We start from the raw sequence: 13,740 nt of genomic DNA, 5'->3' as shown, positions 1-13,740 counted from the left end.
ACCTGATCAAGAGGACTCTGTGGATGAAGCGCTCTATAGACAGATAGGAGCAGCCTCACGCTCGCAGGCCCTTGTCCTCATGGGGGACTTCAACCATCCTGATATCTGTTGGAGGGACAGTATGGCCCGGCACAAGCAATCCAGGAGGTTCCTCAACTGTGTGGAAGACAACTTCATCTTCCAAGTAATAGAGGAGCTGACAAGGAGAGGTGCCATGCTGGACCTCGTGCTCACCAACGGGGAGGGGCTGATGGGCAATGTGATGCTCCAGGGCAACCTTGGCTGTAGCGATCATGAGATGGTCGGGTTTGAGATCCTCAGGACAGTGCAGAGCATGCAGCAAGCTCACTGCCCTGGACTTCAAGAGAGCAGACTTTGGCCTCTTCAGGAACCTCCTTAGTAAGGTTTCATGGGATACAGTCCTAGAGGGCAGGGGGGCGCAAGACTGCTGGTTGATATTCAAGGATCACCTGCTCCAAGCTCAAGAGTGTTGTGTCCCGACTAGAAGAAAGTGCAGCAGGAGGGCCAGGAAACCTCCATGGATGGATAAGGAGCTGCTGAGGAAGTTTAGAGGGGAAAAAAGAAATTTATAAAAGGTGGAAGCGAGGACAGGCAGCCTGGGAAGAATACAGGGATATTGTCCGGGAAGCTAGGGACCGGGTTAGGAATGCTAAGGCCCAGTTAGAATTAAATCTGGCAAGGGATGTGAAAGGTAACAGGAAAGGCTTCTATAGGTACGTAGCAAATAAAAGACAGACTAGGGACAATGTGGGCCCTCTCCGGAAGCTATCGGGAGAACTGGCTGCCCTGGATTTGGAGAAGGCTGAGGTTCTCAATGACTTCTTTGCCTCAGTCTTCACTGGCAAACGCTCTGGCCACACCACCCAGGTCTTGGAAGGAAGATGCAGGGACTGTGAGAATGAAGACCTTAGGCCCACTGTAGGAGAGGATCAGGTTCGAGACCATCTTAAGAACCTGAACGTGCACAAGTCCATGGGACCTGATGAAATCCATCCGCGGATCCTGAAGGAGCTGGCGAATGAAGTTGCTAAACCACTGTCCATCATATTTGAAAAAATATGGCAGTCAGGTGAAGTTCCCGATGACTGGAAGAAGGGTAATATAACCCCCATTTTCAAGAAGGGGAAAATGGAAGACCCAGGGAACTACAGACCAGTCAGTCTCACCTCTGTGCCTGGCAAAATCTTGGAACAGTTTCTCCTGGAAAGCATGCTAAGGCACATGAAAAACAACAAGGTGGTCGGTGACAGCCATCATGGCTTCACTAAGGGGAAATCCTGCCTGACCAATCTGGTGGCCTTCTATGATGGGGCTACGGAACTGATGGACAGGGGCAGAGCAGTTGACGTCATCTACCTGGACTTGTGCAAAGTGTTCGACTCTGTCCCTCATGACATCCTTGTCTCTAAATTGGAGAGACATCGATTTGATGGATGGACCACTCGGTGGATAAAGAACTGGCTGGATGGCCGCATGCAAATAGTTGTAGTCAACGGCTCAATGTCCAGTTGGAAAACTGTAACGAGTGGTGTCCCTCAGGGATCACTGATGGGACCTGTCTTGTTCAACATCTTTGTCAGCGACATGGACAGTGGGATTGAGTGAGCCCTCCACAAGTTTGCCAACGACACCAAGCTGCGTGGTTCGGTTGATATGCTGGAGGGAAGGGGTGCCATCCAGAGGGACCTGTACACACTTGTGAGGTGGGCTGATGCCAACCTTATGAAATTTAACCAAGTGCAAGGTCCTACACCTGGGTCAGGGCTATCCCAGGCACAGCTACAGGTTGGGCAGAGAAGAGATTCAGAGCAGCCCTGCACGGAAGGACTTAGGGGTGTTGGTTGATGGGAAACTGAACATGAGCCAGCAGTGTGTGCTCACAGCCCAGAAAGCCAACTGTATCCTGGGCTGCATCAAAAGAAGAGTGACCAGCAGGTCAAAGGAGGTGATCCTGCCCCTCTACTCTGCTCTCGTGAGACCTCACTTGGAGTACTGTGCGCAGTTCTGGTGTCCTCAACATAAAGAGGACATGGAGCTGTTGGAGCAAGTCCAGAGGAGGGCCACGAGGATGATAAGGGGGCTGGAGCACCTCCCGTATGAAGACAGGCTGAGGAAGTTGGGGCATTTCAGCCCGGAGAAGAGAAGGCTGCGTGGAGACCTCATAGGAGCCTTCCAGTATCTGAAGGGGGCCTACAAGGATGCTGGAGAGGGACTCTTCATCAGGGACATTAGTGATAGGACAAGGGGTAACGGGTTCAAACTTCAGCAGGGGAAGTTCAGGTTGTATATAAGGAAGAAGTTCTTTGTTGTGAGGGTGGTGAGGCACTGGAACAGGTTGCCCAAGGAAGTTGTGGATGCTCCATCCCTGGCAGTGTTCAAGGCCAGGTTGGACAGAGCCTTGGGCGACATGGTCTAGTATGAGGTGTCCCTGCCCATGGCAGGGGGGTTAGAACTAGGTTATCTTAAGGTCCTTTCCAACCCTAACTCTTCTATGATTCTATAACCCCAAAACAGAAGGATCCTCGGAGACCAGGCAAGGTGGACAGCTGCTTCATTTCCTCTGTCTCCAAGGCAGCGATACCAAAATCCCATCGGTACCCTTTTGGGTGTTTGAAGTACCCTCTCCTGAGATAGTCTATGCCAAGGATGCATGGAGCCTCTGGACCAGTCACAATGGGGTGCTTTTGCCACTTCCTCCCAGTTAGGCTGATTTCAGCCTCCAGTACAGTCAACTCTTGGGATCCTCCTGTCACTCCAGAAATATAAATGGGTTTCACCCCTTGATACCTTGATTGCATCAGGGTGCACTGTGCATTGTATTTACTAGAGCCTTATACTCCTGTGGGACTGATGTGCCAGGCCATCTCATCCACACAGTCCAGTAAACCCGATTGTCCCTCTCCTCCACCTGGCTGGAGGCAGGGCCCCTCTAATAGCAATCATAAGATTGTCCAGTTACGTCTTTTAGAAAAGGATTAGAATTCCTTATCACAGGACTTGGAGTAAAATCAGCTCTTCCACTCCATCTGGGTAGCTGCTCAGCAAAGACTGGAGCAGCAACTTTCATGGGAGGATCATCCTCGACCATTGTTTTCCTCTTCAATTCTCACACAAGTTCCTCCAGAACTGAGGTAGGTTTTCCATCCCACTTTCTCATGTCTTCTCCGTGATCCCGCTGATAAAACCATAGGGTGGCCCCTGTCGTGTGCTTCCTATATCTTCCCTCTTGGGCAATAGAACATCATCTATTAATAGGTGAGACACAGGTTGGTGAATGTGGGGAGCTGGATAGATCATCTCTCAATTGTTTGAACTCCTGGGTCAGGAGTTTTTCCACAGCTGAAATGATGGAAGGGGTGCGATTGTCTTCGAACTCTTGGAGTTGACGAGTCACTTCATCCACTGTTGGTGGTGCTGCCTCACTCCAGGTTATTGATGCCAATGAGTGGGCATACGATGATGGCGCACTCCGTGTAAGATTCCACCACATGGGTCGTGTGCATTCCAGTTTATCTGGATCTCTGGGTGCATTCCCGGCATCCGGTGTACGATAGATCATCTCTAGAATGGCTGATTCCCTCACGTACTGGATGTCTCTCTCTATCAATGTCCAATTAGCTAAGCGACACATAACATCATCCTTGTAGGGAAACGTTTCCTTCACAGCTGCCAAGAGCCACCTCCAAAGGCTGGGCGCTCGTTTCTCTTTTGCAATCTCTTTGTCAATTCCTCCTTCCCTAACAAATGATCCCAGGTGCTTGGCTTCCCTACCTTCTAGTTCGTGACCGTCAGCCTCACTGTCCCAGCATCAGAGCAACCACGTGATGATATGCTCCCCTGGAAGACGGGTGAAATCTTTTCGCATATTCCGCAGCTCGGATGAGGTCTGGGATTGAGAAGTTACCTCTTCTTCTTCCTTTTCTTCAGATTCCTGTATTAATAACTCTTGTTCAGGTGCTGTCCCCTGTAGTACATGCATTGGGTCTTCATCTTTCTTCACTGCCCAAGTTGCTCTTTGTGGATTTCATTTGCTTTTCCCCTTGCTTACAGGGACAACCGATATTGGCATGAATTGGCCATTTGGTTTAGCTGCAGTGTCTATCACTGGCTGGAGGGGCTGCAGTGTGTGTCGCTGTGGTTGCAGTGGCTGCAATGTCTGTTGTCAGGGTTGGTGTAGCTGTTGTGCTTGGGGGTTGAGTAGCTGTCTTGTCTGTTGCTTTGCCATCAGATCCAGAGACATCTTTTTGCAAAAATGCTCTGTTGGCGTAGGCCAAGCCCCAGCACGTTGCCATGATTTGTCCCTCTCTGGTATAACCAGGACGACAGCACACCTCGTTTAAGTGTTTTACTAGTTTTTCCGGATGTTGCACTTGTTCAGTGGTGAAGTTCCAAAGCACTGGAGGGGCCCACTGGCCTAGATACTTGCCCATACTATCCCACACACCCTGCACACTGCCACTCATGACTGTCCAGCCTCGGGGAAAATCTTTAGGTGATCTTCTTAGGTCGTTGTTTAACCTTAGTGTCGTGGTTTGAGCCCAGCCCGTAACTCGGAACCACGCAGCCGCTCGCTCACTCCCCCCCTTCTTCCTCCCCTCGCTCCTGGAGGGATGGAGAGGAGAATTGGAAGAATGTAACTCCCACGGGTTGAGATAAGAGCAGTCCAATAACTAAGGTATAATACAAAACCACTACTGCTACCACCAATGATAATAATGATAAGGGAAATAACAAGGGGAGAGGATACAATTGCTCACCACCTGCCGACCGATACCCAGCCCGACCCGAGCAGTGATCTGGGCTTTCCGGGTAACTCCCCCTGGTTTATATACTGGGCATGATGTGCTGTGGTATGGAATACCCCTTTGGCTAGTTCGGGTCAGGTGTCCTGTCTCTGCTTCCTCCTGGCTTCCCCTCCTCCCTGGCAAAGCATGAGACCGAGAAAGTCCTTGGTCGGAGTAAACATTACTTAGCAACAACTAAAAACATCGGTGTAATCAGCATTGTTCCCAGGCTGAAAGTTAAAAAAACACAGCACTGCACCAGCTACTAAGAAGGAGAAAAATGACTGCTATAGCTGAACCCAGGACACTTAGACAAGATGCGAGCCCAACCCTGCTTAACTTTTGAGATCAGACAAAATAGGGCATTCTCAGGGTGGTATGGCCGTGGGTAAAACACATGCTGTATTTGTGGCAACATGCTGATCCCCAGCAAAAGCAGCATGCGGGCTTCAAGGGTATTCAAAGGCTATCCAAAACCTTTGAAACTGTCAAATGCTGCTCTAAATAGCCTGGTGGGGAAGCAGAGGGTGTGAGGGAATTTCTTCTTCATAGGTTGACCCCCTGAGGAGAAAAATGTGCGTCATTGCTAAAAAATGCCATTATATGCCTCCCAAAGTATACAGGTGATGACTACGCTGAGAACGCAAGCCAGACCAGTTTCATGATCAATGAGTCTATTATATTACAAGTCATTACCAGGAAGTACACTTAAACAAGAACCTTAGCCCAGGCCCCCCAGCTGATATAAACACTAAAACAGCAAATACTGGCTGTAAGTAAGGTATGACATGCTGAAACTCCGAGATCAACTGCCACAACTCTGAGAGCAAACAAATCAACATTGTGACGATTGACTATTAATCCGAAACAATGAATGCTTATCACAAATATAATTAGACAGACTGTGGTCAGATCTGTTGTTATCTCAACCCTTTGTACCCCACATTTGGTGCCAAAAAGAACTGTCGTGATTTAAGCACAGCTGGTAACTCAGAACCATGCAGCAACTTGCTCGCTCCCTCCCTTTTTCCTCCCCTCTCCTGGAGTGATGGGGAGGAGAATCGAAAGAATGTAAATCCCACAGGTTGAGAGAAGAACAGTCCAATAACTAAGGTATAATACAAAACCACAAATACTACCACCCATAATAATAATGTTAAGGGAAATAACAAGGAGAGAGAATATAAAACTAAAAGGGGAAAAGGAAAAGAAAACAGTAAACACAAGTGATGCGCAATACAATTGCTTACCACCTGCTGACCGATACCCAGCCTGACCCGAGCAGCGATCTTGGCCTTCTGGATAACTTCCCCCAGTTTATATACTGGGCATGATGTGCTGTGGTATGGAATACGCCTTTGGCTAGTTTGGGTCAGGTGTCCTGTCTCTGCTTCCTCCTGGCTTCCCGTGCCCCACCTCACTGGCAGAACATGAGACTGAAAATGTCCTTTATTGGAGTAAGCATTACTTAGCATAACTAAAACATTGGTGTGTTTTCAGCATTGTTCTCAGACTAAAGTCAAAATCACAGCACTGCACCAGCTACTAAGAAGGAGAAAAATAACTGTTACACCTGAACCCAGGACACCAAGTGGCTTCAACTGCTCTGCATAAGTCTTGCCCTCGAGACCTTTCACCATCTTGGTTGCCCTGCTCTGGACACACTCTAATAGTGTGATGTCTCTCTTATATTGAGGGGCCCAAAACTGCACACAGTACTCAAGGTGGGGCTGCACCCGTGAGTGTAGAGGGGGATAATCACCTCCCAGGTGAGTATTTCAAGCTGGAAGAAAGCCTGGATGAGGCATGCTTGTTATCTGAAGATGCTAAGATATTTAACAAAAAGCTATTGTCAGATCAAATTTATATTTGAGTTTGTCGTGCTTCTAGTAATGAAACCATGGTTGTACTTTTTAAGAGAAAGGAGCACTTGAAAGAGTTTTTTATGTTGAATGGGAGCCATGATGATTTGCTATTAGTTTTCCCTCCTTTATGTTTTTCTTTCTTAGCCACCCTGAAACTGGTTATTGTTGGCAAAATAGCAATGATTGTGTTGATTATGGACAGAGCCTTGGGTGACATGGTCTAGGGTGAGGCGTCCCTGCCCATGGCCAGAGGGTTGGAACGAGATGATCTTAAGGCCCTTTCCAACCCTAATTATTCTATGATTTATTTTCAGATCTCTGTAGAGAATGACTTTCTAGGCCCCAGAAGAATTGAGAGTCTGCAAAAAGAAGATGCTGATTGGCAGAGAAAAGCCCACATGGCTGTGCTTTCTATTCAAGATCTTACCGTTAAATACTTTGAAATAACATCTAAAGCACAGAAAGGTAGCTATTTTCTAATATCCTATACTTCAAATAACAAATCTTTAAAAGTTTATTTAATGTTTACCATGTTCTGTATCATACTGTGTGACTGATTTTTTCATCAGTTTTCTGTGAGGAAAATGCAGTCATCACTTTCACTTGTTTTTATTTTTCTGTGTCTATTCAAATTTTTAACAAATAAGCCTTTTCAGAACATCAGAAGGAGGCAGAATAGAATTTTTTAAATATAGTTTCACAACCACATTCTCAATGTGATTTTATTGTCTGGGCTGTATATTTGCAAAGGATTTGGGGAGCATAGAGTCCCTGCCGACAACACTAAGTTATGTGGTTCGGTTGATACACTGGAGGGAAGGGATGCCATCCAGAGGGACCTTGACACACTTGAGAGGTGGGCCGATGCCAGCCTCATGAAGTTCATCCAAGCCAAGTGCAAGGTCCTACACCTGGGTCGAGGCTATCCCAGGCACAGCTACAGGTTGGGCAGAGAAGAGATTCAGAGCAGCCCTGCACAGAAGGACTTAGGGGTGTTGGTTGATGGGAAACTGAACATGAGCCGGCAGTGTGCGCTCACGGCCCAGAAAGCCAACTGTGTCCTGGGCTGCATCAAAAGAAGAGTGACCAGCAGGTCGAAGGAGGTGATCCTGCCCCTCTACTCTGCTCTCGTGAGACCTCACTTGGAGTACTGTGCGCAGTTCTGGTGTCCTCAACATAAAGAGGACATGGAGCTGTTGGAGCAAGTCCAGAGGAGGGCCACAAGGATGATAAGGGGGCTGGAGCACCTCCTGTATGAAGACAGGCTGAGGAAGTTGGGGCTGTTCAGCCTGGAGAAGAGAAGGCCGTGTGGAGACGTCACAGCAGCCTTCCAGTATCTGAAGGGGGCCTACAAGGATGCTGGAGAGGGACTCTTCATCAGGGACATTAGTGATAGGACAAGGGGTAACGGGTTCAAACTTCAGCAGGGGAAGTTCAGGTTGTATATAAGGAAGAAGTTCTTTACTGTGAGGGTGGTGAGGCACTGGAACAGGTTGCCCAAGGAAGTTGTGAATTCTCCATCCCTGGCAGTGTTCAAGGCCAGGTTGGACAGAGCCTTGAGTGACATGGTTTAGTGTGATGTGTCCCTGCCCATGGCAGGGGGGTTGGAACTAGATGATCTTAAGGTCCTTTCCAACCCTAACTATTCTATGATTCTATGGATTCTGTCTTCTTTACTGGATATGGCAGACCACCACAGTAAGTGTTTATTACCTTTCAGTTAATTTGCTTTTCCTGTCTCCCTTGCCTTTCAGTAATTTTTTTCATAGCTCTAAATATTAATCAACAAGTCAGTTTAATTACTTAGTGAAAGCTGCTCTGTTGTTCAGAAATCTTCATGAATATAACCTTGGCATTTCTATACTTGAATAATGCAGTAGTTTTACTAAAGAGTTGGTGCCATTAAACCAGGTCATATGATTTGCATATTCATCTATGCTCTCAGTCTTGTGTCATTTTAACCTAAATAATCAGTTTATTAGGGAAAACAAACTTGAGAATATGGTTTCACGTCACTTCTTTTAGTTTGACTGTGGGCTGCTGCTGACAGAGTTTGTCCTGCTCTTTTCCCTACCTGAGTTTGGGTTCCTTTTTGTTTCTTTGACTTGGTGATAGTGATTGTGCAATCAGATAAATGAGCTGTACCCATGGGAGAAAATTATTTTTGATGGGTAGGTTTCCTGTCATCTCTCTGCATGACTATTAGATCCGTCTCAAGAGAAGCAGTCACTGCAAAGTGATTCCTTTCAGTGATGACCCAAGTTAAGGATAACATGAAACTGCACCCTATTTTGAAAAAGTGACAACCAGTTCAAGCATGTTTGAATGAATTTAATTGGAGAAAATTCTAAATGTATTTAATCAATTTGGTTTCTTTACTAGTATAACAAAGACAAGTACAATACCCCATTAGTTGATAGAGAATGTATATTTACAGTTACTTAACTTTCATTTTGTTTACATGCTGGTTTTATGTATAGCAGTCAGGATTGTGGGGAAAAACACTACACTGGGAAATGAAATGCCTGGAGACTGTTGACAACTGTAGACCTTTGGTGTACAGATATCTTGCCTTTTTTCTAATGTTTTGGGTTTCTTTTCACCTCCTGTTCATCGCAGGGTGGTCTTGCATACCAAAATATTAACAGATGACAGAGGAAAAACAGATGAGAACAAAAAGGTATTTTTTATTACCTAACAACAGCATGTAATATCTTCTAGCACCTAGGAATTGAATGCTACCCCTCTGGTTCTGTGACTCATGGCTTTTGTTTTGCAAAGCTAAGTGTACAGTGTCACATGATTCTGTATATTAAAAGTGGTAAAACTCTCGTGTGTCAGCCTAGATGATGTCTGGGGCTCAAGAAGAGAAAGTCTGAATCAAGCAAGGGACTACTGCTACTCTGAACTCTTTGCTGAAAAGATTCTCATTCATCTCTGCATATTAAGGGCAGATTGTACTTTGTTTAGTTAACCTGAATTAATTTTGTAAAGTAGCCTGCATTTTGAGGTAAACAAAATAGATGTTAAATTTAACTCAGTATTCTTACAGGATCACGCTTGAGGTCAAACTGAAATTTTATTTTTAAATTGTAATTTTTATTTTACTCTGCAGATTTATGTTAAATTTATGACTGCACTGTAAAAGTTAGCAAGGGAAACTGGAGACTTTAGTAGCTGATGATTGGGGCTTTTTGAAGCAGGGAAAATTTGAGATGTACTTTAAGGCCCCATGGTAATAATAAAAATATTTGCTTAAGTCAAGAGATCTGAATATGTTTCAGGGGTTCAAGTACTGCGTATTCAGAATGGTTCCTCTCTGGGTAACAGAAATTGGAATTATAATGATTAAATTATCAACAAATAGCTAATTGCATATTTACACAAATCCTAAGAATACTTGCGTCTTAGATATGAAAGTTAATGCTCTGTAGAATGACTACTCTCTGCTAAGAGAACTTTGTAAGTTTTGGATATAAATGTGTGCATAGTCTCTACAGTAGAATCACTAGTAATCTAAGGAATAGATTGGCAAGCTGTCTGCTTTTTCTTCCCTTTTCTAGCTGTGTATGATTGCATGCGAGCAGACCAGAAAAAATTTGGTAAGGCAGCATGGGCAGCAGCAGTGGAACGTATGGAAAAGCTTCAGTATGAAGTTTCTAAGGAGACTTTGCAGTTGATGCGTGCTAAAGAAATCTGTTTAGAGCAGAAGAAACATGCACTGAAGGAGGAGGTAATTTTTAATACCAATAAATAGAAAACTAAAACACGCAGGAAAAAACCCAAACCTTGAAGGATGTTGATGGACAGCAGGGGGGACACATGACACAGGATGGGATGGGAGGGGGATGGACACAAACAAACAACAACAATCAACAGACTTGAAAGTCATTATTTTTCAGCTTTTAATAATAAGAGTCTCTATTTTAATGTTTACCACATTCTACCATGTTAGGCAAATGGAGTTGCAGTGTAGGTGTGGTGTTTTTTGTGCCACCTGTTTATGTTTTTTGTTCACCTTTTCCTGGTTAGTCAACCAGGAAGACAGTTTTTACTGTTAATATTTACATCTATCCACTGAGATGAATAAAATGAAGAGAAGGGATAGGAACAGAGATCTGCTGTTATGTAATCTCTCCACTTTAGCTGTCAGAGGCATGATCACCTTTTTGAAGTAGTTCTGACATTCCAGATGGAAGGTGTCTGAACATTAGTAAATATCCAGATGACTAGCCTGTTGTACTGCACTTTTTGTCTCTGCTTACCCTAATTATTAAGACAGTCTTCCAGACAGGGTTGTGCTAGCTACAGCTTTCCCGAGGAAAGAGTGCATGCATTAAACTGTGTCTTGGCAGAAAAAAAGCAAATTTATTGGATTTTGACACCTCCTCAAAAGCAAAAATGCTACAAATTCTCTTTTAAAATTTGCTGTCATATGGATATTCTGTGCTAAGAGCTTTCTGTCATACTAATGTTAATTTACATTTTAGCCAATCAGTTGTTTATTTTTTAAAGCTCTTTTCAAATCTTTCAGCAAAATATGACTGAACTGTTATGAAAAAGTTATGCAGAAAACTCATTACTTCAACACTGTATAGATTGGTAGGTTTCCAAGCCCAATAGACTATTTGCCTATTGTAGGAGCTTTTGTAGAAGTTTCCTGGTTTTAGCTGGGATAATTTAATTTTCTTCCTAGTAGCTGGTGCAGTGCTGTGTTTTGGCTTTAGTTTAAGAACAGTGCTGATAACACACTGATGTTTTAGTTGTTGCTAAGTAGCACTTACCCTGATCAAGGACTTTTCAGTCTTTCATGTTCTGCCAAGTGAGGAGGGGCACAAGAAGCCGGGAGGAAGCAGAGACAGGACGCCTGACCCAAAGCAGCCAAAGGGATATTCCATACCACAGCACGTCATGCTCAGTGGGTGGTGAGCAATTGGGGGCGGGGGGGGGGGGTGGGGGGTGGAAGAGGGGGTTTGAGTGAGCAGCTGTGTGGTACTTAGTTGCCAGCTGGGTTTAAACCACAACAATCCTTTTTGGCACCCAACGTGGGGCATGAAGGGTTGAGATAACAATGGACCTTACCATAGTGTGTCAAAACGAATTTGTTACAAGCATTCATTGTATTGGTTTAATAGTTGCTGGTCACAATGTTCATTTGCTTGCTTTCAGAGTTGTTGTGCTTGGTCTCAGAGTTGCATTATGTGATACCTTACTTGCAGCCTGCATTCGCTGTTTTGGTGTTTCTCATCTTTGGGGCCTGGGCTAAGGTTGTACTTTATAATACTGGCTTGTGATATGATAGAATTGCTGGTCATGGAACTAATCTGGTATGTGTACTCAGCATTGCCATCACCTCTATACTTTGGGAGCCATGTAATGGGAGCTATTAATAATTATACCTTTTTCCTTTTCTCCTCGGAGGGCCAACCTATGAAGGAGACACCCTCCACCATCTTCCCCTTCCCCACCAGGCTATTTACAGCAGCATTTGAGAATTTTGAAAATATTGAATATACTTGGGATGTTGAAACCAGCCTGGCCCTATTGCTAGGAATCAGCATGTTGCTGCATGTGTTTCAGGTCTTGTTTCAGGTTAAACAACTATTTACAAATACCACCAAGAGATCTTCTCTGAGGCTGGATAGTGATGAGTGGCAGGGGGTGTGGGATAGTATGGGCAAGTACCTAGGCCAGTGGGCAAGTACCTAGGCCAGTGGGTACCTCTAGTGTTCTGGAACTTCACCCCTGAACAAATGCAAAATCCAGAAAAACCAGTAAATCGTTTAGAAAAAGTATGCTGTCGTCCTGGCAATTCCAGAGAGGCACAAATCACTGCAACATGCTGGGGCCTGGCCCATCCCTACTGAGCCCTGTTCAACACTACTCAGTACCCTCAAGGGGAAAAGAAGGTCTCTGGATCTGATGGCAAAGCAACAGACACTGTGGCTGCTCCAGCCCTCATAACAAGCACTGCAGCTGAACCGAAGAACCAATCTGTGCCCCTATACAAAGAACCTATCAGTCCCCCTATAAAGAAGAAGAAATGAACACAAAAGATAGCTCGTGTAGTGAAACAGAATGAAGCAGAACCATCACAAGAAACAGAGGAAGAGGCAGAACCAGAGGAAGCTGTGGGATAATTACTGAATATGATTTAGAAATTAAACTTATATTTAAAAATGTAGCATTGCTCACACATAAAGGAAAAACGGACTTTCAGGGTAAGATGCAGCTGCACGTGGTATGCCAGGAATTCACTCCACAGCGGTTCCCGTGGCAACATTGCTTGACAGAGGATGGAGCAGAGTGGAGATTCTGCAGCCAAACTCTGTCCCAACACCAGCAGAGATGGGAACTAGGTGGTACTTAAAACTGATAAGCTGCATACTTGCTGCCCTGAGCCAACAGTCTGTCATCTTTTGACAAAATGCTGTCCTTTGTGTGAACTTTGCTTCATTATAATGCATTTTAATACGAAAACACACCTCCACCTCCAATGCTACCCGCCTCCAAAGTGAGACCACCCCTCTTTGAGCATGCTCTATGAATTTTTTGTGGCATATACCTTTAAAAGCGAAGCGAGGAAAATTTACACCAATAACAATAAAGGTATGTATGACTAGAGTCACTCAAGCTCCACCTTGAAAGTGAAAAATAGTATAAAAATGACCCAAAAAGTGGGGGGCTTTAGGGAAGACATCATCGTGGACGAGCCGAGGAAGACCCCATCAGCTGACTACTCTCGACTCCTGGGACCGGTCGACGGGCTGGACCTTTCTTCCCCCCCATAGGGACGCCTTTGGGTAAGACTTGCACTGTATCCAGTGCTTCCCCGGGAAAATTAGGAATCTCTATATAGAGTTACTTTTTACTTTTATACTTTAAAGCCAGGCTGTATTATTCATAACTTTGTTGCGTGGTTGTATACTTTATTATTTGCACATGCTTTTGCAGACAGTGTATTTATCACCGGCAATCCACAAGAACCTGTATCATCTGTTGCTTTAATAAACTGCACTGTTTAAGTAGCTAATCGTAAATCTCTCATTGAACGCGACCAGCTCCCTCAG

At 44.9% G+C, this 13,740-nt stretch overlaps 1 protein-coding gene across 1 annotated transcript in view; it reads left to right on the top strand.

The window, feature by feature from the left end:
* The window catches only part of LOC115618987 (junction-mediating and -regulatory protein-like), a 99,647-nt gene that overhangs the window by 46,664 nt on the left and 39,243 nt on the right, over window positions 1–13,740 (top strand). The window contains 2 exon segments of the mRNA XM_030511005.1: window positions 6,985–7,135; window positions 10,234–10,403. Of these exon segments, the coding sequence (XP_030366865.1) occupies window positions 6,985–7,135; window positions 10,234–10,403 (321 nt within the window).

Source organism: Strigops habroptila, chromosome W, assembly GCF_004027225.2.
Source record: "Strigops habroptila isolate Jane chromosome W, bStrHab1.2.pri, whole genome shotgun sequence".
Lineage (NCBI taxonomy): Eukaryota > Metazoa > Chordata > Aves > Psittaciformes > Psittacidae > Strigops > Strigops habroptila.
The sequence above is the reverse complement of the archived record's forward strand: the minus strand, read 5'-3'. Positions and strand labels throughout refer to the sequence as shown.